Source organism: Diorhabda carinulata, chromosome 7 (genome assembly GCF_026250575.1).
Source record: "Diorhabda carinulata isolate Delta chromosome 7, icDioCari1.1, whole genome shotgun sequence".
Lineage (NCBI taxonomy): Eukaryota > Metazoa > Arthropoda > Insecta > Coleoptera > Chrysomelidae > Diorhabda > Diorhabda carinulata.
The window spans coordinates 13,659,443-13,686,348 of NC_079466.1; the positions used below are offsets into that span (position 1 = coordinate 13,659,443).

Here is a 26,906-nt window from a genome sequence, read left to right on the forward strand (position 1 = left end):
ATTGATCAAGGGCGAATTGAATTAGGTAAAAGGGTTTTAATAATAAAAACAGAAATTTTTCAGTAACATATTTAATGATATGTACCTGGTACATATTGGGGATTTTTTTTTATAATGTTGTTCATATAAATAGTTATTACATATACTTTTATAGACAACGAGAACAAAAAATTTATAAAAATGACACATTTTATACAAAATCTCCTTGTATATATACCTAACTGAATAAATAACAATTTCCCTAAATATTTTCAACGTTCCCATTCATACAAAAAGTAAACAACAACCGAATTTGATTAAAAATAATTCAAATTTATTTGTACGATTCCACATGAATAATTTAGTTTTATAAAATCAAATAATTATTAAATATTAATTTAATCTGTATTAACCTAATTAGAGGGATTTAAATTATCCACAGTACTTTTAATTAATAATTCGTGTATGTAATAGAACAATAAAAATATTTAATTGAGGGATTGTTTATTGTTGTTTCTCTTTCCACAGTTGTACTTCTTGTTTTATCCTTGATACGTCTGTTGCGTACGTCCGGCAACAGCCTCCCACCCAAGTTACCCCTAGATCCAACCATTTTTGAATGTATGTTTCCACTGGCTCGCATTTATCTCTGTTGATCCAACTGGAAGCATCAGTTCTTCAAATAGTATCATTATTATTAATATTTTATATCACACATTTTAGTTTCGAGTATGCTGATAGGAAATAAAATTATAGTATTTCTAAAGTCAATGAAAACAATTAAAAGTGAAAAAAAAATTCCCTACAACTTGAGATTAATTGAAATTATAGTATTTCTAAAGTCAATGAGAACAAATAGATGTAAATGAATATTGACTAGAATTAAGAATAACTGAAAATTAATGGAAATATCAACTAGAATATGAAAATTGGAAAATTGGAATGATAGTATTTTTAAAATCAACGAAAAAGAAAACAAAGGTTGAAAAGATTGACTGGATGGGGAATTGGATTTATAGTATTTGTAAAGTCAATGAAAACAATTAAAAGTAAAAAAATATTCCCTAGAACTTGAGATTAATCGGAATTATAGTATTTCTAAAGTCAAAGATAAAAAAAACATTAAAAATGGAAAAAAATCAAAACAAATATTAACTTGATCTCGAAAATGATTGAAATTATAGTATTTTTAGAGTCAATGAAGAGGAAAACTAATGTCAAATGGATTAACTACCATATGAGAATTGAAATTATAGTATTTCTAAAGTCAAAGATAAAAGAAACAATAGTAAATGTAAAAAAATCAAAAAAATATTAACTAGATGTCGAGAATGATCGAAATTATAGTATTTTTAGAGTCAATGAAGAGGAAAACTAATGTCAAATGGATTAACTACCATATGAGAATTGAAATTATAGTATTTCTAAAGTCAAAGATAAAAGAAACAATAGTAAATGTAAAAAAATCAAAAAAATATTAACTAGATGTCGAGAATGATCGAAATTATAGTATTTTTAGAGTCAATGAAGAGGAAAACTAATGTCAAATGGATTAATTACAATATGAGAATTGAAATTATAGTATTTCTAAAGACAAAGATAAAAAAAACATTAGAAAATGTAAAAAAAAATCAAAAAAATATTAACTGGACGTCGAGAATGATCGAAATTATAGTATTTTTAGAGTCAATGAAGAGGAAAACTAATGTCAAATGGATTAACTACAATATGAGAATTGAAATTATAGTATTTCTAAAGTCAAAGATAAAAGAAACAATAGAAAATGTAAAAAAATCAAAAAAATATTAACTAGATGTCGAGAATGATCGAAATTGTAGTATTTTTAGAGTCAATGAAGAGGAAAACTAATGTCAAATGGATTAACTACAATATGAGAATTGAAATTATAGTATTTCTAAAGTCAAAGATAAAAGAAACAATAGAAAATGTAAAAAAATCAAAAAAATATTAACTAGATGTCGAGAATGATCGAAATTATAGTATTTTTAGAGTCAATGAAGAGGAAAACTAATGTCAAATGGATTAACTACCATATGAGAATTGAAATTATAGTATTTCTAAAGTCAAAGATAAAAAAAACATTAAAAATGGAAAAAAATCAAAACAAATATTAACTTGATCTCGAAAATGATTGAAATTATAGTATTTTTAGAGTCAATGAAGAGGAAAACTAATGTCAAATGGATTAACTACCATATGAGAATTGAAATTATAGTATTTCTAAAGTCAAAGATAAAAGAAACAATAGAAAATGTAAAAAAATCAAAAAAATATTAACTAGATGTCGAGAATGATCGAAATTGTAGTATTTTTAGAGTCAATGAAGAGGAAAACTAATGTCAAATGGATTAACTACAATATGAGAATTGAAATTATAGTATTTCTAAAGTCAAAGATAAAAGAAACAATAGAAAATGTAAAAAAATCAAAAAAATATTAACTAGATGTCGAGAATGATCGAAATTATAGTATTTTTAGAGTCAATGAAGAGGAAAACTAATGTCAAATGGATTAACTACCATATGAGAATTGAAATTATAGTATTTCTAAAGTCAAAGATAAAAAAAACATTAAAAATGGAAAAAAATCAAAACAAATATTAACTTGATCTCGAAAATGATTGAAATTATAGTATTTTTAGAGTCAATGAAGAGGAAAACTAATGTCAAATGGATTAACTACCATATGAGAATTGAAATTATAGTATTTCTAAAGTCAAAGATAAAAGAAACAATAGTAAATGTAAAAAAATCAAAAAAATATTAACTAGATGTCGAGAATGATCGAAATTATAGTATTTTTAGAGTCAATGAAGAGGAAAACTAATGTCAAATGGATTAATTACAATATGAGAATTGAAATTATAGTATTTCTAAAGACAAAGATAAAAAAAACATTAGAAAATGTAAAAAAAAATCAAAAAAATATTAACTGGACGTCGAGAATGATCGAAATTATAGTATTTTTAGAGTCAATGAAGAGGAAAACTAATGTCAAATGGATTAACTACAATATGAGAATTGAAATTATAGTATTTCTAAAGTCAAAGATAAAAGAAACAATAGAAAATGTAAAAAAATCAAAAAAATATTAACTAGATGTCGAGAATGATCGAAATTATAGTATTTTTAGAGTCAATGAAGAGGAAAACTAATGTCAAATGGATTAACTACAATATGAGAATTGAAATTATAGTATTTCTAAAGTCAAAGATAAAAGAAACAATAGAAAATGTAAAAAAATCAAAAAAATATTAACTAGATGTCGAGAATGATCGAAATTAAAGTATTTTTAGAGTCAATGAAGAGGAAAACTAATGTCAAATGGATTAACTACAATATGAGAATTGAAATTATAGTATTTCTAAAGACAAAGATAAAAAAAAAACATTAGAAAATGTAAAAAAATCAAAAAAATATTAACTGGACGTCGAGAATGATCGAAATTATAGTATTTTTAGAGTCAATGAAGAGGAAAACTAATGTCAAATGGATTAACTACAATATGAGAATTGAAATTATAGTATTTCTAAAGACAAAGATAAAAAAAAAACATTAGAAAATGTAAAAAAATCAAAAAAATATTAACTAGATGTCGAGAATGATCGAAATTATAGTATTTTTAGAGTCAATGAAGAGGAAAACTAATGTCAAATGGATTAACTACAATATGAGAATTGAAATTATAGTATTTCTAAAGTCAAAGATAAAAGAAACAATAGAAAATGTAAAAAAATCAAAAAAATATTAACTAGATGTCGAGAATGATCGAAATTAAAGTATTTTTAGAGTCAATGAAGAGGAAAACTAATGTCAAATGGATTAACTACAATATGAGAATTGAAATTATAGTATTTCTAAAGACAAAGATAAAAAAAAACATTAGAAAATGTAAAAAAAAATCAAAAAAATATTAACTGGACGTCGAGAATGATCGAAATTATAGTATTTTTAGAGTCAATGAAGAGGAAAACTAATGTCAAATGGATTAACTACAATATGAGAATTGAAATTATAGTATTTCTAAAGTCAAAGATAAAAAAACAATAGAAAATGTAAAAAAATCAAAAAAATATTAACTGGACGTCGAGAATGATCGAAATTATAGTATTTTTAGAGTCAATGAAGAGGAAAACTAATGTCAAATGGATTAACTACAATATGAGGATTGAAATTATAGTATTTCTAAAGTCAAAGATAAAAAAATATTAAAAAATGGAAAAAATATCAACTACAACTAAAATTAGATTAAAATTATAGTATTTTTAAAGTCAATGACCTAACCTAACGAACTAGAAATTGTAATTATTTGAAAATTAAAGAAAATATAAACTAGAATTTGAGAATTGAAGTTAAAGTATTTTTAAAATCAATGGAAACCCAAAATTTATTATAAAATGTTAACTAATATAATAATTATCAATATTATAGTATTTCTAAAGTCAAAGTAGGTCGATGTCGAACAAAGGTCACTTGTCACGGTTATAAAAACGACCCTCATAGATTTAAAAAATGAATTACCGAAACAACAGTTTTACTAAATTACATTTCTATCGTTGACTTCACCACTTTTATACATACCCTAATTCAACGACATAATTTTCCCCGCTATTTGGATAGACAATCAACGGTCTGGGGTTATCTTTTCGATCGTCATTTATTCCGGTTAGTAAAGGCTCGATCAGTCGTGGGGCGGTGCAATTTATCCCTACGGCAACTAATTGTTCGGGATTCAAATCGAAACAATGGCGAGCTACTTTTTTGAAATCTTCACCGAACGCCGTAGATTTACCATCTTGCTGAAATTACCAAGAATATAACTAGATATGGGTACAGGTTAGTACAGAAAACGCGTGTTGGAATGTGTGACAGCAGTTTCAAGTTGTAACAGTAGAAGGCGATACACATTAAGGAACATGGCGTCCTGAAAAAGTTGACGATACCCGCGTTCCCCCATTAGTACCACAAAATGGCGTCGTGGGAAGGTTAACGATACGCATGTTCCCCCATTAGTAATACAAAATGACGTCGTGGGAAGGTTAACGATACGCGTGTTCCCCCATTAGTAACAAAAAATGGTTTCCTGGAAGGCTTAACGATACGCGTATTTCCACATTAGTACCACAAAATGGCGTCAGCCGATTCCTCATTGAACGCCAAATAGTTTTGGAACTATAAGCCATCTTATAATTCCGATTTTGTCCATCGCGATTTTTCTGTGTCCCAATATTAAGTCACGTCTCAAAGGAAGTTGCGTGGATGGTTCCAAAGAATCTGTACACGCGGTTCTGAATGGAACAACTTGAATTTATCGTTAAATTCTTTTTTATAAATTTCCAAAAATTATTGCCCATCGTATGATACGGAATGTAATTATTTTTTTTTGTATTTTTGTTTGTTAATATTTGTATCGTTGTTGTTGATGATTTTAACGGTATAAATTATGTTGTATCATTGTTATAGGGTGAGCAAAATTTTAATTAAATTTCAACAACAACCCCGAATTTTTTTTAATTAAAAATATAATTATTTATCGATTTAATCCGATATTTAATAACTCCAAAGTCTCAAATGAGTACTCGTTGTACACTGTAAATCAAATTATTTTGCATTTAGTGAAATAATCACCTTTTAAATGGTTACGTCGATATAAAACAAAAGTTAAACGATATATTTTGAAAATTTTCAATTAATTTGAAATCAATATAACAAGGGAAATACTTACCGCTACACTAAACGCGAGCCAAGCTTTGATATTAGGAAATTCTTCTTTCAATAACGTCACCAACATTTCGGCTTCTTTGCAATTCGGAATTGTCTCGATAGCAAATAAATCAACTCCACCTTCTACCAACGCCCTCATGCGTGGTAAATGCCATTCTTTCATTTGTTCAGCTGAAACTGTTTTTGCGTACGACCCCGTATATTCGGAACCGTCGTGAAGAGATGCTCCATACGGACCCACCGATCCCACTATTAGAGGCTCCCCTAAATCAACAAAACCATTATTTTCGATAAACCAAACAACTCCACAAGAAAAAAAAATTTCCCTGGATATCCCGGCAAGTTTTCAAGTGCCCATATGACGAATATATCCATGAAAGTACTAGGAGTAGTTAGAGAAGGGGGAATATAATGGATGACGCTTTCTATTAAAATGTAGAAGAACGGGAATTGCACCCTTATACATCACAACAACCTAATACTCAATTAAAACACAGATACACAGTTTCCCTGATGATGGATAGCTCTGTCTTCATATTTTGTTCAAATCCCTTCCTTCCAGGTCCTCGAGGATCTTCCTCGTCTTCTTCTATACCGATACTCAGTTTTCCTGTTGATAGATAGCTCTGTATTTGATGGTATATTCAATTCCTTTGTTTCAGGTCCTCAAAGATCTTCCTCGTCTTCTTCTAGACTGATACAGAGTTTCCTTGATGATGGTTAGCTGTGTCTTTCATGATATGTTCAAATCCCTTCCTTCCAGGTCCTTGAGGGTCTTCCTCGTCTTCTTCTAGACTGATACAAATTTTCCCTGATGATGGATAGCTCTGTCTTTCATATTTTGTTCAAATCCCTTCCTTCCAGGTCCTCGAGGATCTTCCTCGTCTTCTTCTATACCGATACTCAGTTTTCCTGTTGATAGATAGCTCTGTATTTGATGGTATATTCAATTCCTTTGTTTCAGGTCCTCAAAGATCTTCCTCGTCTTCTTCTAGACTGATACAGAGTTTCCTTGATGATGGTTAGCTGTGTCTTTCATGATATGTTCAAATCCCTTCCTTCCAGGTCCTTGAGGGTCTTCCTCGTCTTCTTCTAGACTGATACAAATTTTCCCTGATGATGGATAGCTCTGTCTTTCATATTTTGTTCAAATCCCTTCCTTCCAGGTCCTCGAGGATCTTCCTCGTCTTCTTCTATACCGATACTCAGTTTTCCTGTTGATAGATAGCTCTGTATTCGATGGTATATTCAATTCCTTTGTTTCAGGTCCTCAAAGATCTCCCTCGTCTTCTTCTAGACTGATACAGAGTTTCCTTGATGATGGTTAGCTGTGTCTTTCATGATATGTTCAAATCCCTTCCTTCCAGGTCCTTGAGGGTCTTCCTCGTCTTCTTCTAGACTGATACAAATTTTCCCTGATGATGGATAGCTCTGTCTTTCATATTTTGTTCAAATCCCTTCCTTCCAGGTCCTCGAGGATCTTCCTCGTCTTCTTCTATACCGATACTCAGTTTTCCTGTTGATAGATAGCTCTGTATTTGATGGTATATTCAATTCCTTTGTTTCAGGTCCTCAAAGATCTTCCTCGTCTTCTTCTAGACTGATACAGAGTTTCCTTGATGATGGTTAGCTGTGTCTTTCATGATATGTTCAAATCCCTTCCTTCCAGGTCCTTGAGGGTCTTCCTCGTCTTCTTCTAGACTGATACAAATTTTCCCTGATGATGGATAGCTCTGTCTTTCATATTTTGTTCAAATCCCTTCCTTCCAGGTCCTTGAGGATTTTCCTCGTCTTCTTCTATACCGATACTCAGTTTTCCTGTTGATAGATAGCTCTGTATTCGATGGTATATTCAATTCCTTTGTTTCAGGTCCTCAAAGATCTTCCTCGTCTTCTTCTAGACTGATACAGAGTTTCCTTGATGATGGTTAGCTGTGTCTTTCATGATATGTTCAAATCCCTTCCTTCCAGGTCCTTGAGGGTCTTCCTCGTCTTCTTCTAGACTGATACAAATTTTCCCTGATGATGGATAGCTCTGTCTTTCATATTTTGTTCAAATCCCTTCCTTCCAGGTCCTTGAGGATTTTCCTCGTCTTCTTCTATACCGATACTCAGTTTTCCTGTTGATAGATAGCTCTGTATTCGATGGTATATTCAATTCCTTTGTTTCAGGTCCTCAAAGATCTTCCTCGTCTTCTTCTAGACTGATACAGAGTTTCCTTGATGATGGTTAGCTGTGTCTTTCATGATATGTTCAAATCCCTTCCTTCCAGGTCCTTGAGGGTCTTCCTCGTCTTCTTCTAAGCTGATACAAAGTTTCCCTGATGATGGATAGCTCAGTCTTTCATATTTTGTTCAAATCCCTTCCTTCCAGGTCCTCGAGGATCTTCCTCGTCTTCTTCTATACCGATACTCAGTTTTCCTGTTGATAGATAGCTCTGTATTTGATGGTATATTCAATTCCTTTGTTTCAGGTCCTCAAAGATCTTCCTCGTCTTCTTCTACACTGCGGTTGATACATCAGTGGTTTCTTCGGCCACCTATTCTGCTTTATCTTCATCGTCCGTCTGTACCAGAGCAGTTGTTTGGTCTGTATTCTCTTTGAAGTCGTGTGTACTCGACTTGTTCAGTTCGTATATGCTTCGTTCTGGATATCCTGCACGATCTTCTCAATTAGTCCATTTCCACAGCATCTATTCTTTCCTCATGTCTATCTGTCAGTTGACAGCACTCGCATCCATACGTTAGACTTGATGACTTTGTTTATTGTCATTTTTTTTTGACTAAAACAATGAGTTCAGAATTTTCTGTAACTTTTTTCCAATGGTCGAACTCTAGTTTCTATATCGTCTTTTGTCGTTTCATCTTAATAGTTATTTGAATTGAATTTTATTGTTTTTACCGTTGATAATTTTGAAATGAACGTTGATGACAATAGGTTTAAAATAATTTTGTAGATATAATGTAATATACTCACTAGCATTGGGATATTCCTCGAGGTATCTCTCGACTGCGGTTTTTGCGTATTGCACAGATTGCTTAATAAGATTATAACCCTCTTCTTTTGTAATATTTAAATGTTTCTCAAATAGGTTAACGTCCGCTTGGTAGGTATTCGTTATTATTAAATTGGCACCGGCTATAAAGTGAAACGAAAAATCCAATTATTTATAACAATGTGGACGACGTCAATGGGATTAATTGAACAGATCAAATATGAAAAAATAAATTGACGACGAAGGCGTAACTTTAAATTTTAGAAGCTTTATTTTACTATTCAGTTACTAAACATGGAAAGAAAAAGATGAATTGCACACTTTTATTCATATAGAGGGTGTTTCATAGATAATCCTGGTTTCCTATGTCTCTTAACGACTTTGGTAAGCCCATTCTTTGAATTGGACGGAAAAAATTGTCGCGATTTTCAATATCTCCTTTGGATACAAATTCATTCACCATAAATAGTAATTCTGACAGTGCAAAGTCCGGACTGAATGCTGGATACGGATGTATGGTATCTTTAGAGATAAGAGGGAGAGATTCGTTGTTTATATTTGGATGGGATGAGGAAGTTTTATAAAGAAAAAGGTTTATTGGAGTAGGCTCTGACATAGTAGTCGATCCTCTGCAGGGCTGCTTCAGGTTGAAAAAACGAACGACCAAACGTGGTTCGAAGAAAAAGAAAAGAAAACTCCAGCCAAAAACGGTTCCCTCCAGGTTCAGTATTTTTTTCGTTTATTATTTGATAGGAAGCGGGTGATAGAGAAGTGGTTGGCCATTTGGCCAGTGAGCCGGTTCACCAGGTTACAGGAAAACCGCAGAAAATCTGCAACACCGACGAGGTGGAGTGTGAGAGAATTATCTAAGTTATGGTAGTTTTTGGGGAGGTCTTCGTATGATGTTGCTAGCAGCCTAAAGGGTGGATAATTAGGTTTTTTCTTATGCTTTGCGGTCCTAGGCCATTTATTGGCGAACGAAAGGGTTGAAAGAGTTTCCTTGATAGCGGATTTGTTTGATTCGATTGTACGATTCACATGGCGGAATTGAAGGTTACTTAGACGGCTTGGAATGGGTATTATGTCAGTATTGACATAAACGGTGTTACTGTCCGAATATTTCACCGAGTGCCTTAATGAGAACGTCTCTCCCCAAAATCTCAGCTGGAAGTTTTGGGGTTGAAGTTGTTCGCGCAGGGAATGCCAAGGTTTGAAGACGAAAGTATCGGGGATAAATTTATCTATCAAACTTTGTGGAAGATTTGTTGTGGAAATATATATAAGTACGAATCTTGTTGAACCTCCAACGCGGAAGGTGGTAAGACACTTTCCTTTGGATGAGTGACGTTTTAATCAACTGAAGGAAATCGATTCCGCAAATAAAAATTCGCCAAATGTGTGTTGCGGAATTGGTTCGGCGTGGAAATGATGCAGCAATTGTTTAAAATACTGCAATGAATCAAAAACATAGTTCCGACGAATTTAAAATTAGGGATTTTGAAAAAAAAAAAAAGAAAATATATAAATATGTAAAATAGATACGTTGCCCGACACACAAGTGTAGTTAAAAAAAAGTGGTTATGGAATGAACGGGACCGTAGCCGAGCTGCACCACATTTGAATTATGGAAAAGTGCATTACGAAGAGAGACGACAATCTATACAAGGCAATTCGTTACAAAATGAATTCGTCGGGGCGAATTTTCATTATTTAGATGAAATTAGATCGGTAAACCATATAAACAGATTTTCCTGTTTATAGGAAAAATGTATTACGAGAGTTGTGTGAAAAGGAATTGGACTTTTTTTCAATAACTATTTTTATTTTTTTCCAATCAAGTCCAAACATTTGATATAAAGTTTATTTATCGAAGAAAAATAGTAAACTAAAACATATTCACGCATAATGCACGTGATCAGGGTTGCAAACGCCAAAGCCGAGCAAGTAACAGGACCGTACTCCGCGCTTAATGAATAATTTGCGGTTTAATAATTTGAATTATAAATTTTGGAATAGATATAAAGTGTATGGTCAAAATACGGAACACATTCAATTGAAAATTATCCTCAATATGTCCATTTTTACCCATGTTTCATGCAGGTACTAAATTTTTCTTTTTTATTAATTATTTTTGCTTTTTTTAATAGTAAACTGTCCGTTTCTCGTTTTTCTTTATTGAATTTAAATCCGGTTTCTTTCAATAAATTAAAAAATGTTGTTAAAATCCGGCAAGTCTTTATTTTCGTTAATTACCCTCAGAATTTGTAGGTAACTCTCAACTAACTTTAATAGAAAGAAATTTATAAAATCATCAATTGACTTGATAATTTTTTTTGTTGATGGACACTTTTTTTGGGTCGTGGGTATGATCACGAAAAAAGATAACGTCGTAGCTGAGAACGTGGAAATAACCTCACAGATGAAGAAACGCAACAGTTTGGTCGATGTCCTCAAAGAGGTTTAACTTGAAGAAAAATGGTATCAGTGGGTCTTACAGCCGCACACACCGGTCGGTGTGGGGGAGAATTCTCTTAATTTAGAATATTGTTGAGTTTAAATCGTCCTGAAGAGTAAGACAGTTCCGAAAATACCAATTTACTTGGTAACTAAGCATTTTATTATGCGTCGAGTTGAACGTCTCCAAGAACTGCTTCAGTCTTCTCAGACTAACGTGGGTGATCGTAGGTTATAGAAAGAGATCGCAGAACTTGGTTCTGTCTCTCTCGAAACTCTACAGTTTGACGGACTCCTACCATTTCAACTGGTAAATCTATGGGTGGTTATATTCTTATATTATGAAAAATTTGTATACATTTTTTCAGCCCCAGGTTGTTACGCAGTTCGTAACAAATCGGTCATCGTTTTCATCAGATCTAAACCCCAGCGCCTGTTATTCGGAAAGTTATAGCATCGGTGGACTTTAGGGGAAGTTTTCATACAACCTTTGTATATATTGTAGAGAAAATTTACAAATTTAGTTAGAGAATTTCAAATGGAGTACAATCCTACGCCACCACTTTAAATCTAGTAGTTTAATCATGTTTACAGTGTATATTTATTCCGTCCCACACGTAGACATTCCTTTCCGAACAGGATAATATTTCACCCACTTATAACCTCTGAAGTTTCTGTTATTTCCGCGTATTCTTGGGGTTAAAAGACATATATAAAATTGAAATTAAATTCCTGGATCAGTTGCGGATCGTTTTTCACGTGTAACACTATAGTCGGACGTTTTTCGGGGGATTTTACAAGTTACTCGATATAACGACGTGTTGAGTTTAGCTAAACACGAAACGTAAATTTTATTAAGTTACTTGTTTTCGTTTTTCAACTTTGTTTCAGTGTGGCAGTTAGGAGTTGATTAAATTGTTACAAATTGGATTTTAAAACGACCACTCGAATTGTTTGTTCGACAATCGCATACCTAGAGAGCAATAACGCGAAACCGGATGTGGTAAAAAGGATTTAACGATGGCAGAAACAACGGGGAGTTTGTTTTATATGAATCAAATCGATTTGTGTCACGAAAATATTGAGTATAAATTTTCGTTTATGAAAAAACACCTTCCGAGCTTTCTAATACTTATTTATTCACCGTCTGAGACTGAAATTATGGTCAATTACATTGGATGAATACATAAATATTCGAAAGCTCGGATATATATTGGAGTTAGTACACTTTGGTATTAAATTTTGCCACAATCCCACTACGAAAATACTCTTAATCTAGCTGGCTACGATTTCGTTTCAATTTATATAAATATATACACCAAAGTATACTAATTCTAATATATTACCCAGCTTTCGAAAAAAATTATGTATTCACCGTCTGAGACTGAAATTATGGTCAATTACAATGGATGAATACATAAGTATTAGAAAGCTCGGATATATATTGGAGTTAGTACACTTTGGTATTAAATTTTGCCACAATCCCACTACGAAAATACTCTTAATCTAGCTGGCTACGATTTCGTTTCAATTTATATAAATATATACACCAAAGTATACTAATTCTAATATATTACCCAGCTTTCGAAAAAAATTATGTATTCACCGTCTGAGACTGAAATTATGGTCAATTACAATGGATGAATACATAAGTATTAGAAAGCTCGGATATATATTGGAGTTAGTACACTTTGGTATTAAATTTTGCCACAATCCCACTACGAAAATACTCTTAATCTAGCTGGCTACGATTTCGTTTCAATTTATATAAATATATACACCAAAGTGTACTAATTCTAATATATTACCCAGTTTTCGAAAAAAATTATGTATTCACCGTCTGAGACTGAAATTATGGTCAATTACAATGGATGAATACATAAGTATTAGAAAGCTCGGATGTATATTGGAGTTAGTACACTTTGGTATTAAATTTTGCCACAATCCCACTACGAAAATACTCTTAATCTAGCTGGCTACGATTTCGTTTCAATTTATATAAATATATACACCAAAGTGTACTAATTCTAATATATTACCCAGCTTTCGAAAAAAATTATGTATTCACCGTCTGAGACTGAAATTATGGTCAATTACAATGGATGAATACATAAGTATTAGAAAGCTCGGATATATATTGGAGTTAGTACACTTTGGTATTAAATTTTGCCACAATCCCACTACGAAAATACTCTTAATCTAGCTGGCTACGATTTCGTTCCAATTTATATAAATATATACACCAAAGTGTACTAATTCTAATATATTACCCAGCTTTCGAAAAAAATTATGTATTCACCGTCTGAGACTGAAATTATTGTCAATTACAATGGATGAATACATAAGTATTCGAAAGCTCGGATATATATTGGAGTTAGTACACTTTGGTATTGAATTTTGCCACAATCCCACTACGAAAATACTCTTAATCTAGCTGGCTACGATTTCGTTCCAATTTATATAAATATATACACCAAAGTGTACTAATTCTAATATATTACCCAGCTTTCGAAAAAAATTATGTATTCACCGTCTGAGACTGAAATTATGGTCAATTACAATGGATGAATACATAAGTATTAGAAAGCTCGGATATATATTGGAGTTAGTACACTTTGGTATTAAATTTTGCCACAATCCCACTACGAAAATACTCTTAATCTAGCTGGCTACGATTTCGTTTCAATTTATATAAATATATACACCAAAGTGTACTAATTCTAATATATTACCCAGCTTTCGAAAAAAATTATGTATTCACCGTCTGAGACTGAAATTATGGTCAATTACAATGGATGAATACATAAGTATTAGAAAGCTCGGATATATATTGGAGTTAGTACACTTTGGTATTAAATTTTGCCACAATCCCACTACGAAAATACTCTTAATCTAGCTGGCTACGATTTCGTTTCAATTTATATAAATATATACACCAAAGTGTACTAATTCTAATATATTACCCAGCTTTCGAAAAAAATTATGTATTCACCGTCTGAGACTGAAATTATTGTCAATTACAATGGATGAATACATAAGTATTCGAAAGCTCGGATATATATTGGAGTTAGTACACTTTGGTATTGAATTTTGCCACAATCCCACTACGAAAATACTCTTAATCTAGCTGGCTACGATTTCGTTCCAATTTATATAAATATATACACCAAAGTGTACTAATTCTAATATATTTTCGAGCTTTCTAATTCTCATGTATTCATCGTCAGGCTATTGATAAGAGTCGCGGTGTGCTAAATTTTGTAATATTTTTAAAAATAATATAAGATTTATCAATTTCAAAATTCTATATTTAGATAGTAATATTTGTATCAAACGTTTATTTGAATATTGAATTTTAAAATTGATGAATTTTACGTTTTTTTTTAAAGATATCACAAAATTTTGTTGTTTATTTGTATATATATTGGAACGAAGTCTTTGCCAGCTAGATTATGAGTGTGTTCTTGGTGGGATTGTGGCAAAATTAAACGTCAAAGTATACTAACTCTAATATATTTCCGAAAACTTCGTATCATCGTCTGGACCTGAACACCACTACGAAAACGCTTACATATATGATTGAAGAAGCAAATAAACTGTTTCCCAGAGCCTACAACATAATTCGGGACCCATTAAGTATTGCGGAAAACGATATACCCCTTTTTACTTAGGAAGAGTTGAAAGCAAAGTTTGCTGATGAATCATTGAGGCTTATGATCCGCCAGCTTATCAAGGGCGAGTTCGAAAATATATAACGTTTGGTGAAAGCTACGTTTATAATAGAGCTCTTGATTGGACGGCAATATCACGTGCAAATTACACTTGAAGTACCACAAGGATCCATCTTAGGTTCAATCCTCTGAAACCCCTATCGTGACATAGTCCTCAACTAGAGATTAGAATCTGCATAGACCAGGGAACTTCTTTGAAAATAACACCTGCAAAAAAGTTGAGGTATCATCGACGACTTTAAGACGCTAAATGTCAAACCTCAATTCTGTTAATCTAAAACTCGCTCAATCATGTTATTTGCAGCTCCGTGGTTGGTCTAATGCACTCGGATTCTAGAAGTACAGCAACATGATTAAGAAAATTCAAAGAAAACTAGCTGTTGGAAACTGTAGAGCATTTCAAACGGTGTCAACGGAAGCAGTGGTAGTAATAAGGGAAAGAAGCTTTACATTGGCAACCAGCTAGAGGTGAAGTCTGCAAAACTTATTTAGTATGGTGGTAAAAATAATAAATAAATAAAAAGACACTAATTTTCAATCAGAGCAGACCTAAAATCGGAATGATTAGAATAGACTATAGGATCATTAGAAACTGACATTACATGTGAGACACCCTCTATTATTGACCCCCTATTGGGAATATTGTGAGTAAAAATATTTCATGTACAACTTTGTAAAAAGAAAAACTTGATTTACATAACGTAATACGAGGTTTGAATTACTTTTAAGTACCAATTAACTATTTGAAAATGGTTTACCTCTTAAAAAATCCAAGTGGGTGTCGATGACGGCCTCAGGATCGGTGGCTAGAAACCTGGAACTCCACAAGACGTCTCCATCAATCGGTTGTTGAACATGGCAACTTAATTGAGTAGCAAAGCCTCCATCTAAAACGACTATATCCTTTTGATATTCTGAAATTTTACTATCGCTTTTTCTACCCTCAGTCGACGTCGTATCTGAGCGGATTTCCATTGAATTTCCTATACCCGGAGGGGCCATTCTTCCAGTTTAGTTGTTCTGAACAAAAAAGTCAATTTATTTGTCGCAATCGCTCGCAACACGATATTTTTTCATTTAAAAGTGATACTCGATTTTGTGATTAGAATTTTTAATACTGCAATGATTAATACAACGTGAAAACGATTATCCTCATCCCCATTTGACAACCTGTAACTAATGTCATTTGTCAACATTTTTCTTTTTATCTTTCATGGATTTCCTTAGCCATTCAAGACCAGTGGTAACTTAAGAAAATCTTAACCTAACCTAAAACTTAGGTTAGTAACCAAATCTTTTATTCTGTTAGGTTAGCTTAGGATTTGGTTAAGTAAGGTTAGGTTGACATTTGGTTACGTTAAATTAGGTTAAGATTTGGTTACGTTAGGTTAGGTGAGGCATGTCTTGCAGTGGGCCCAAATAAGTTCAATTGCATGAAATTTGCAATGGTAGGGTGGTACTTATAAGAATTCATGACCGTGTTTTCGAAACAATTCATCAATAACATATACATTTTCTGTACGGTTTATTTTGATAATATGTAATAGTTTTAAGAGTACCATCCTATTATTGAAAATTTAATGCGATTGAACTAATTTGGGCCCACCGCAAGACATATTTAGAAGTCTCTACCTCACATAACCTAATTTAACTTAACCTAACCTAATCAAATCATAACCTAATATAACCTTAAATACAAAAATAACGCACAAATAAATAAATAACAATAAGAAAAAAAAGCAAATACAGAATACAAAACAAAAACATAAATCACGGGTAGAAGGGCCTTGGTGGTAGGCCTCAGGAGGGGATTTCAGAAAGGCGAAGTAACCCTTCAGGCTTATCCAGAAAGAGACGCGAAACCAACGGGTACATCCGCAACTAGGGACTACTCCCTTAGGTCTTTATGAAGATTTCTCCCCACACAAAAATAAACAAAAATTTGGTCAAATTAGGTTAACATTTCGTTGGATTAGGTAAAGATTTGATTAGGTTAGGTTAGGATTTTGTTAGGTTAGATTAAGATTTGGTTAGGTTAGATTAAGATTTGGTTAAGTTAGGTTAGGTTAGATTAAGTTAGGTTAGGTTAGGTTAAGATTTGGTTAAGTTAGGTTAGGTTAGATTAAGTTAGGTTAGGTTAGATTAGATTAAGATTTGGTTAAGTTAGGTTAAGTTTTGGTTAGGTTAGGTTGAATTTTGGTTAGGTTAGGTAAGGTTAAGGTGTGGTTATGTTAGGTTAGGTCAATATTAAGTTAGGTTAATCATTTTATTACTGTTTGATCCATAAAAAAAGACTATAGCACCAAATTTTTTATTGTTTCTCATCTCCTTCTATTGATTTCATTATAATTTTGGTACCTCGTTTTCTTGTTATTTTGTTATTTGTCTTATTCCTTCATTCCGTTCAATTTTGCCGTTTATTATTTATTATTATTATATTATTACGCGAAGTATGTAAAAATTCAGTACCTGGATGTGTTGTACACTATATTTTTTCGACGATCTATACGAAATATCCAATATTTCGCTTTATAAATCACTTTTTTTTTTATAATATTCATGACCAGCCACAAAATGCGGTCTTTATAATACGAATACGAGTTTTTTTAAAGAAATAATAATTCTTAAATTAATAATAAATAGAAAAATAGCTTACGTAAATTAGTTTAACGTTAAAAGGTACAGGAAACACGACGGATTTCATTGATTCTGAACTGTCAATGGAGTTGACAATTTTATTTTGTGATAATATATCAGATTAGAATTTGATTAGAAATATCTCTATTGTATATGTGAGTTTTGAAAGCACCGATCTGATTGGATAATTCAATCGAAAAGATATCATCACTTTCGGATCACATGGAAATTTTCAAATAGTACAGTCATATTAGAGCTGATAGATAACTCTTCAGTTGATCATTCTACAATTTAGTGAACGAATCTCAAGAAAAAAATCGAATTTACGTTTTAGATCATTGGTCAGCAAGCTTTTGTGCCAGTTAGTTCCAGCATAGCATATTAGTCGAAGAAATAAAACAGAAAAATTGCAAAATCTAGTAATTACTGAGCAGTAAGGCAGATCAAGATGTAATAAGAGATTGAGACATCTTGGTCAAAAAATGTAATTGAATTGCGATCATTTTCTATGACTTTCTATGTAGATTAAACCAACAGCTTCGCTTCGACTTTTGGTGATGAAGCACCACCTCCAGCCACAGGGTTTGGTTGGTTTTCCGAATTTGTGTTTGCACTTCTCTACATAATTAATTTCGTGAAAGTTCATCCTAAATCGGCTGCTGTGTACTAGAATACATACTACTAGGGACATACCGTGTGATTGAGACAAACTTTGACATCAGTTCCATTCGCATACATTCAATATTGCGAGAACGTTTGGTTGTCAAAAAGATTTGGAAACGTATAATTTGACAATCGCTCAAAAAAAGCTCGAGTCGATTGGTGCAAATTAATTCGCGGTACTTCAAAAGACGTTAAAGACGAACCAAATCCAATAAAAATTGATCGCACACGTAGCCAATCTCATTCTCCACCACGACATTGCGAACTTTCTTACATCAGTTCAAACAAAAACGTTTTAGAACAGTCAAAACATCGAATTGATGGTTCATCCGCCGTACAATCCTCGTTTGGCACCTTATTATTTCTTCTTCCTAAAGAAGCAGTTGACGGAATGGGAAAAATGCTTCGACAATTGGTTAAAATGCATGGAAAAGCGAATTGATCTTAATGCACGGAATGAACACGAACATGACGCGCTATAGACGTTCACAAATGTCAAATGTCGAAGTTAATCAACTTTTTACGTGCTGATCGTGGTTGAACGTCAAAAATTTAACCTCACTTTTCTATTGTAGTTTGTAGTTGAAGTTACCATAAAAAATGACTTTTCCGAGTGGAAAGCTGATAGAATTTGTACGTGTTATGAGTGTTAATATAACAAACAGTCGTCTGGATACAAGAAAAGTATAATTTGGCGAAATATAGGGAATGATTTTCCCATTTGAAGAAAATTCCACGAGAAGAATTAACTTTCTAATCTAATCTAGAATCAGGTTTTCTTATTGCATGTTTTATTAAGTTCAAAAGTTGATAACTTAAATCCCGATTTATTAATCATGTTTAAAAAATCTGTTTGCATTTATTTCGTTTATTATACTGCAGATATTTCTATTCAAATTGAGGGGTCTCAACCACTAAACCCGTAACAAATGCCTCTTTATATTATTTCTCCACGTATTTCATACACTAAAGTAAAATTTCTGTATATATATACACTTTTTAGGTTATGTTTTTATTTACCTATTTTAAAAATTAAATAACAACCCTCGTAGCGACGTCTCTGATAACCTATTAAATAGTTAGTCTTGAGGCTCAGTAAATTGACCTCGTTACTTTGTACCCCTTTAATTTTCGTATCTTGTAGAGAGTTACGTTTCTGATTAAATTAACTAGCGATTACCTGTCCAAAAAGCAAATTCCGACCTTCGGGGATTCGGCTTTTCACATTAGGGAATCACAAGAAACTTTTTTTTTTTTTGAAACTATACTTATAAAGCGTCTTATAAAAATTATGAAAGTACTTTGTAGTTTTAATAACGATAGGTCGTGTGTAATTTTCGACGAGTTGTTGACGCGATAAACAAAATTAAAAAATAAAAAACTTGGTAGGAAAAATAACTTTAGACAGTTTTCCACTTCACTTAAACACCTTTCGAGTAAACGATAAGATCTTTTGGTAAATTTTAAAGTTTCTTTTCAAACAAATTTTTTTCTTTTCGCTAATTTCAAGATTTTTTGTTGGAACTATTGTTGGGAAGATTTCGAATTTTTTCGCATTAAACCACAAATTTTTGTAACCTAAGGATAGGAGCTCATGAATAAACCAACAAAACGCTTAAGCAGCTTAGTTCGTTTCACAACGAATTTTAAAATCCAACACAAAATATTCTTTCCTTCTGTTGAATGTCGGTTTTGTTAGCATAATGTTTCCAAATGAACAGAAATGTTTCTAAAAATAAACTTTGAAGAAACTCCTAGTATTTATTCACATATTTTATCAAATAACAATACAGGGATTTTCGTAACTAATTACCGAAATATCTAAAATGGATAAATTGAAGCGGCTGATTCTTAATTACGTCATGGAAAAATAAAGTACCAAAATCCTAGTTACCATATTTTTTTACCAATACAAAACATTGTTTATTATTAGAGATAAATCAAAGGATGAATGCAAAGTAGGACGTTCCACCAAACTCTATGATTACGACAAGTCCTCATCGTACATATTGACTCCTTTTTTTCCCTCGTAAGTTCCACGGGAGATTCCTGGAAGTGTTTTTCAATAGGGACTTGAAAATTTTGATTTTAGTTCTTGAACGCACCTTTTCACTTAACATCGAACTGTCACTGTCAGTTTATTCAGTAGACATAACCTCATACAGAAATTCGGTGTCGGTGGCCGCGTTAACTCCGATGTTCGGTCGTAATTCTCGATCTAGTTGACAGGCAGTAACAAGTTTGAGTCTAGATATTAGTTGTTTGATGTTGCCGGGAGAAACGTCCTTAGCAAATGATTTAATTTCACGGCGTTCTCAAGAGTTGGGCATTGCCAAGATTATGGCGAATTTTGCGTAAGGATCTTACTATACAAGAATTAGAATATATGGACTTGGACAGCACATGTTACAATCGATTTATTGAAGAACAAGTTTGTTAAGCGTGTTATCTCAAGAAATGGATTTGCCACCTCGTTAGAGCGATTTAACGCCTCTAGATTTTTTTCTTTGTGGCTACGTCAAGCCGTTGATCTATGCTAATAAGCCGACGACGTTGCAAGATCTCAAAGCCAACATTGAACGCCGAAATGTGTGGTCGAGTTACGGAAAATTGGGCCCATCGAATCAACTGTTGTAAACGTGCCCGCGGTGGCCATATGAACGAAGTCGATTTCCATTCATAAACTTTTTGAATGTACTTCAACCCAATAATAAAGTTTTTGAAATATCTCGAATGGTTTTCATTTTATTTTGAAAAAAAGTTGTCAAGTCCGTATTAAAACTTGTCTCATGTTTTTTTTTTGACTGACTCCATTAAGATCAGTTCACTTTTGAATGCGTTTGAACTAACAGTCGCTTCTCCAAGAGATAAGTAATTTGTTTTTAATCTGCGAGAATAAGAAGAAATCATTGGGTACCAAACAAGGATTGTACGTCGTATAACCCATCAATTCGATGTTATGATCGGTAAAAAACGTTTTTGTTTGAACTGATTTAAGAAAGCTCGCATTGACGTGGTGGGGAATGATTAGGCTCCCGAGATTGATTTCGAACACTTCTGGCAAACAAAAGCTGATGTACCATTCAGAATCGACCGTTCTACGTTGCTCTAATAGAACGTTGGTGACACATACAGTTATTCAGAAAAAGCTAGCGACCATTTGCTTACGAGCCGAATCGAATTTGTTCTTGTTCTCTCCTCCAAGCCCTCCCACTTATGTGTGCGTGCGCCGAGGACAAAGAAACCACCCGCCTTTCGACATAAGGCCGTTATAATGCCACCATCCAGCGAGATGTCAAACGAACCCATCCCATCTACCGCACTCCAAAAGTGTATTTTGGATGTCAGCTTTGTCATACAGAATTATTTTCTCTCCCCATTCGTTTAACCGGGTAGTAATGTATCTGTCGGTCAAGTCTATGTTCGTTGGAGGGTATATTTGGTTTTTTTTTCTCGGCCTTTCTGCTCTACATCTTCAGTTTGATTGCAATCTTTACATTTCCCATCGGTTTCTCTCAGAAGAAAGCGTCTATAATATTCTTGCATGTAACCGGTTATAAGTTGTGTTGTCCTCCAATTCAGTGATGCAGTTGTAATCTTTCAAACTCGTTTATTTTATTGAATGTTTCTCGACCTTTGTTGGTGTTTTCCCATTTGGTATGCCAAGTCGTGAGCCGTAGTGTGTGTGCAAGTTTGGGTGTTGCTTCTGACCGTCTCTAAACTGTTAATGTCCAGTGCAGTGTGTACTTTGTATTTGTAATAACTGCTCTGTTGTCTTTGTCGATGGTTTTGGGTTTTTCCTTTCCGTTTGCGTCTGTGTAAATTGGTAAGCGATTGTCCTGGTGAAAAGATGAGGAAGTTCTTTTGTTGTCACGTGTTACATCCAGCGCAGATGTGGGTGCGACTCGGTATGCCTTCTTGATGGTATATATCCACGATTCGTTACCTCTAACGATCTTATAGACGCTTTTGGAAGCACCGCGGGTGAATTTTATCAGCATTTATCGATTCGAGCTTCTTTTGAGCGATTCTCAAATTATGAGGTATCCGAAGCGACAAATCTGTTTGACAGCCAAATGTTCATGCGATATTGAAGGTATATGCGTTAAAATAACTCGCAATTTTGCCTCAATTTCACGGTATTTTACATGACCATCGGCGACAGCGATTTTGGACGAGTTTTACGAAATTAATCATGTAGCGAAGTGCGACATCGATTGAAATCGGAAAACCAGCGAAACACGACTTCTTGAGATGGTGCTGTTGGTTCGATCCACATCAAAAGTCATTATTCCACGAAAATGTTCACGTTTGAAGAAAATTTTTTGATCAAAATAAATGTTTCGAGTATCTGTAAACAATTCGAATAGCACTCGTATGACAACACGTTCTGAGTAAGTTCACATTAAAAATGTCGAAATTTACGTTGGCAATATCATATTTGACATATTCACATCAGTGTTGCCATATCTCAAAACTTAAGTAGCAACCCTCGTAATATTTTTAATCTAGAAGGAGTATATGGTACAATTGGCAACAATGGTAATAGATTTATAGGGTGATTCAACCAAAAAAACTAGTATTTCAGCATTATATATACAATAAATTCATTTAAAATTGATGAGAATTTTCTTAAGAAGGCAATTGATTTATATTTACACACCCTGTATAGTTATAATACAGTCATATTTGATTATATTTGAATTTCGAGTTCGTTTTGTTATAATGAACGTAGCTCGGTTGTTTGTGTTTGGTATGATTAATAATCACACGTCAGAAGCATTTTTCCATAAATTTCCAAAGTTCTAATTTTCTTTTTCTCTGTAGGATGGTAGCTGCTGAAATAAATCGTTGCAAAACGTCGTTGTGCGATAATAAATTTTTCGCTAATTTATTTATAACTAAAAATAGATGATATATTTTTTAAAAATGTTCAGTAAAAAGTCGACTTTTCATATCAATTTACTATAAACGATGTTGATTGTTCAGTTTGCATAATGTATCACAAATTTTCCAAGACCGGACCTGGAACAATCGCAGGCAACAGAGAAATAATTGTTCCAATTAATTATTTCGATTTGTTGATTTTGAATAAGTTTAGGTTATGCTAATTTTAGATTTATATATAATTTTACTTCATAAAACCTTTTAAATAACATTTTTATTCATTCAATACTATTTTTACATCAGATTTAAATAAATTATAATCGTATTACACTGATATAGGTAGTTTGCAAAAGAATGATGCAATATGAAGCTACGATATTATCATACTCATTTTGAATTAATAAATTATTTTTGAATATTATTTAAGCGCAGATTTAATGAGAATAATAAAGGTTATTGAACTTTGTTTGAAACTGTTGCAGATCTAACTTAACCTACAAATTAATTGACATAGTGATAATTAATATAGGTCGAATGGTTCATGCAAATTATAATTTGATTCCTTGATATGAATTTTAATAAAAGATAAGGGCTAATTATCCAAAAACTGCTATAAAAACGTATTTATAAGGAATCTAATTCTATAATAGTCTTTCAACCTACATTATAAAGCAACACGTGTTAAGTGAAATTTATATAATACTTACTAGTAGTAGGTAACAATTAATTTTTATATCACACACTATCACAATATAAAAACTCATATAAACAATAAAAAAAAATTAACTTAGTCCATTCGTTCACAATTTAATAACTACCACCTACCGGCCTCATTTAACCTGAATGATTCGTAGAGATGTAACATAATTTATATCTGTTTACTGGCTTTGATGCGAAGTTTAGTCGTTCGTCGTAAAACCAGCGCCGTGGAATAAAATAGAAATAAAAATGTTAGTAATTAAAATTTGGATTAATCTTTTAACTTGATTCATTTTATAATTTTTTAATTTTGAAAAGTGGGCGATTCATCATATTTGTATAGATTATAAAATTGGGAAATAATAGTGGTGGGCGAGTTACTAATAACAGTTACATATCATTCGTTTTAAAGAAATAGTTGATTATATTATTATTTGGAAAAGAATAATAAAAATGCGATAAAAATTACATGATATCGGGATTCTTAGTGCGGGAAAAATTTTTTTAGTGTGTATATTAAACTTATTCGATAATTCTATAATAAAAAGTTAAAAAAATAAATAACACATCATATTAGTAACTGGAGTAAAAAAAAAGGAATTGATAGTAGATAAGATCAGCTTCAGGGATGTTAGTTAAGTTATGATATACTTTATAGTTACTTTGGAATACTGCAAGGCTCAGTTATAATCCTTTACTGCTTCCTATGTGTATTAAAGATCCTCCTAAGAAACTGATCTGGTGTTTCCTCGCTGACGTCACCTCATTTATAAACAATAGAGGTGTGGATTTGTATACCACTTTAAGAAAGAGTTAAATTATAAATGTATAAAATTGTGTTTATTTGCTCAAAAATTGAGTTTTGGCAAAAAAAAAGTTTAAATAAAATGTCAAATAAACGCTCTATTGCTTTTATTATATAAAAATAACATTTTTAGTAGATTGTTATGTATTTTTTAGTTTTTACTAATTTTCTCAGGATATAATAATCCGGTGAGGACGATTTACCTGTCAATTTGTAGGTATTTTAATTCTCTATAAATCAACTTAAAAGTATATTTCGATTGATCCATAATTTAGGAAGATATGGGTAAAAATATATGAAAAACGCGTTTTTTGTATTTACATTTTTATTAACTGAAAAGTATGTTGAACAAAAATGTTCTATAGCATAGTAACATACTATACTGTAGGTAAATATAATAAAATCTTTCTAAATCTTCTTGATTTTAGGTCTCTTCTGTTTCAAAATTAGTTTTTTTAAATAATTTTTGAAAGATAGATAAAATTGATGTTTCGACTTTTCTTTAAGTCTTTAACACAATATATATTTATTTTGATTTAGAAACATAAACATATCAAAAGTTCTAAGAAAAAAGAAATTAAAGAAATTTATTATAAAATCTTGAATAATTTAAATTTTTAGGTTAAGTATAATTTTTACATTGTTATCGGTATAGAGATGGGATTTTCATTTACCGTTTTTAAGTTTGTAAATAAGTTCTTAAAAGATTTTTCTGGGGAAAATACACGATTTTGCTGATTATACAGAATTTCTCAAGGCAGTAGTTATATTATATATAGAAACTGCTGTAATAATATCAGTATTTTCATACCTTTTATTATCATATATAAGATACTAGTCCATTGTGTAACTATTTTTGTTTGGTTGCAATAAGAATAATTCAATATTGTTAATTAATTTAATCTATTTAGTTGAAATGATATTGTTAAGAGCAGACTGTTGCCAAAAGGTCAACAAGGTCATATTTTAAGCACTATTCGTATTACATACAATAAGAGTAGAAGGTCATATCATTTAGTACTGTTTTTATCGATTAACAGATGATATTTGAAGGAAATAAACATATTTAAAATAAATATGGAATGGAAACAAAGTTTTTTATATAATAACTAAAGTTGTTGTTGTCCTTAATGTTTTTTTTATTAATTTCTATGTATTTACAAATTCTGAAAATTGAAAAACTACTCAATATGGGATAGTTTGAAGCTATAAATAATTGTGATCACTGTTTTTAAATGTATAAAAGCCATAGCTATAATTAAGTTACTAATTAAAATCACCCTGTGTAGCTTATGGGACCGAAATCCCAGTACCTAAGACCCTTGTTACCTTGGAACAGATTACAAGTTTCAACAAAGATGGTGCTGTTTACATGAAGTTTTGAGTTTGGAAATGACAGCAGTCCAAAATGGTTTACCTAGGGCGAGTTAAATGATTTGTTAAGAAGCATCCTAAAAATACTGCTGCTTTGCTTGGATTAAGTCTTTAAAGCAGAAACCTTCTATTTCCAGGAGTATCTTCTGATTTCTTATCTTGAGAAGCAGTTTATAGTAATTTTCTCTGGATCTAATTATCCGATCAAGACGTTTCACCTGTCATTTTGTGGGGATTTCAAATCTCTACAAATCATTTCGCAAGTATATTTCGATTGATTCATTATTTTGAAAGATATTTGTAAAAACGTATATGAGAAAAGCGTTTTAAGTAATTTTCTCTGGATCTAATTATCCGATCAAGACGTTTCATCTGTCATTTTGTGGGGATTTCAAATCTCTACAAATCAATTTGAAAGTATATTTCGATTGATTCATTATTTTGAAAGATATTTGTAAAAACGTATATGAGAAAAACGTTTTTAGTAATTTTCTCTGGATCTAATTATCCGATTAAGACATTTCACCTGTCATCTGTCATGGATGAATAAAATATATTAAAGACGCAGCGTTTCAATGATGGCAGACTTCTTGTTGGGAGCTTCAGAGAGACCTTGCAATGCATTCTACAAGCAAAGAGTCTCACCAAAACGAAAAGTCCTTTTCGTGAGTAATGAATATATTTTTTATACAAGGCGTCTCAAAAAGATGATGATATTTGCACAATTTTAGTTATTATATTTATAACCTACTTTATATTGAATAAAATTGATTTTTTATAAAAATAACTTATCATCATTTGTGAAAAATCATTTTAAAATTGATTTTTTACGGCAATTCCCGACGGTTTCTAGTTTAAAAATTGAAAATGTTTTAAAAAAACTGAATAAAACTAATAAAAATACACCGAAAATCGAATTTATTTTCACATTATTTCA

General features: G+C 32.0%; 1 protein-coding gene across 3 annotated transcripts; it reads right to left on the reverse strand.

The window, feature by feature from the left end:
• Nucleotides 1-55: 55 nt before the first annotated feature.
• Nucleotides 56-24,097, reverse strand: LOC130896116 (uncharacterized). 3 transcript variants are annotated; one of them, XM_057803914.1, is made up of 6 exons: nt 23,799-24,097; nt 15,663-15,924; nt 8,701-8,862; nt 5,725-5,987; nt 4,581-4,798; nt 56-640 (listed from the first exon to the last, which is right to left on the reverse strand). In XM_057803914.1, the coding sequence occupies exons 2-6, from the start codon at nt 15,904-15,906 to the stop codon at nt 484-486; spliced, it is 1,044 nt and encodes a 347-aa protein (XP_057659897.1). In that variant the 5' UTR covers nt 15,907-15,924; nt 23,799-24,097; the 3' UTR covers nt 56-483. The 3 variants fall into 3 exon arrangements, with proteins under 3 accessions (XP_057659897.1, XP_057659895.1, XP_057659896.1); XM_057803912.1 differs by having other exon boundaries at nt 56-655; XM_057803913.1 differs by lacking the exon at nt 23,799-24,097 and adding an exon at nt 17,561-17,647 and having other exon boundaries at nt 62-655.
• Nucleotides 24,098-26,906: the final 2,809 nt, after the last annotated feature.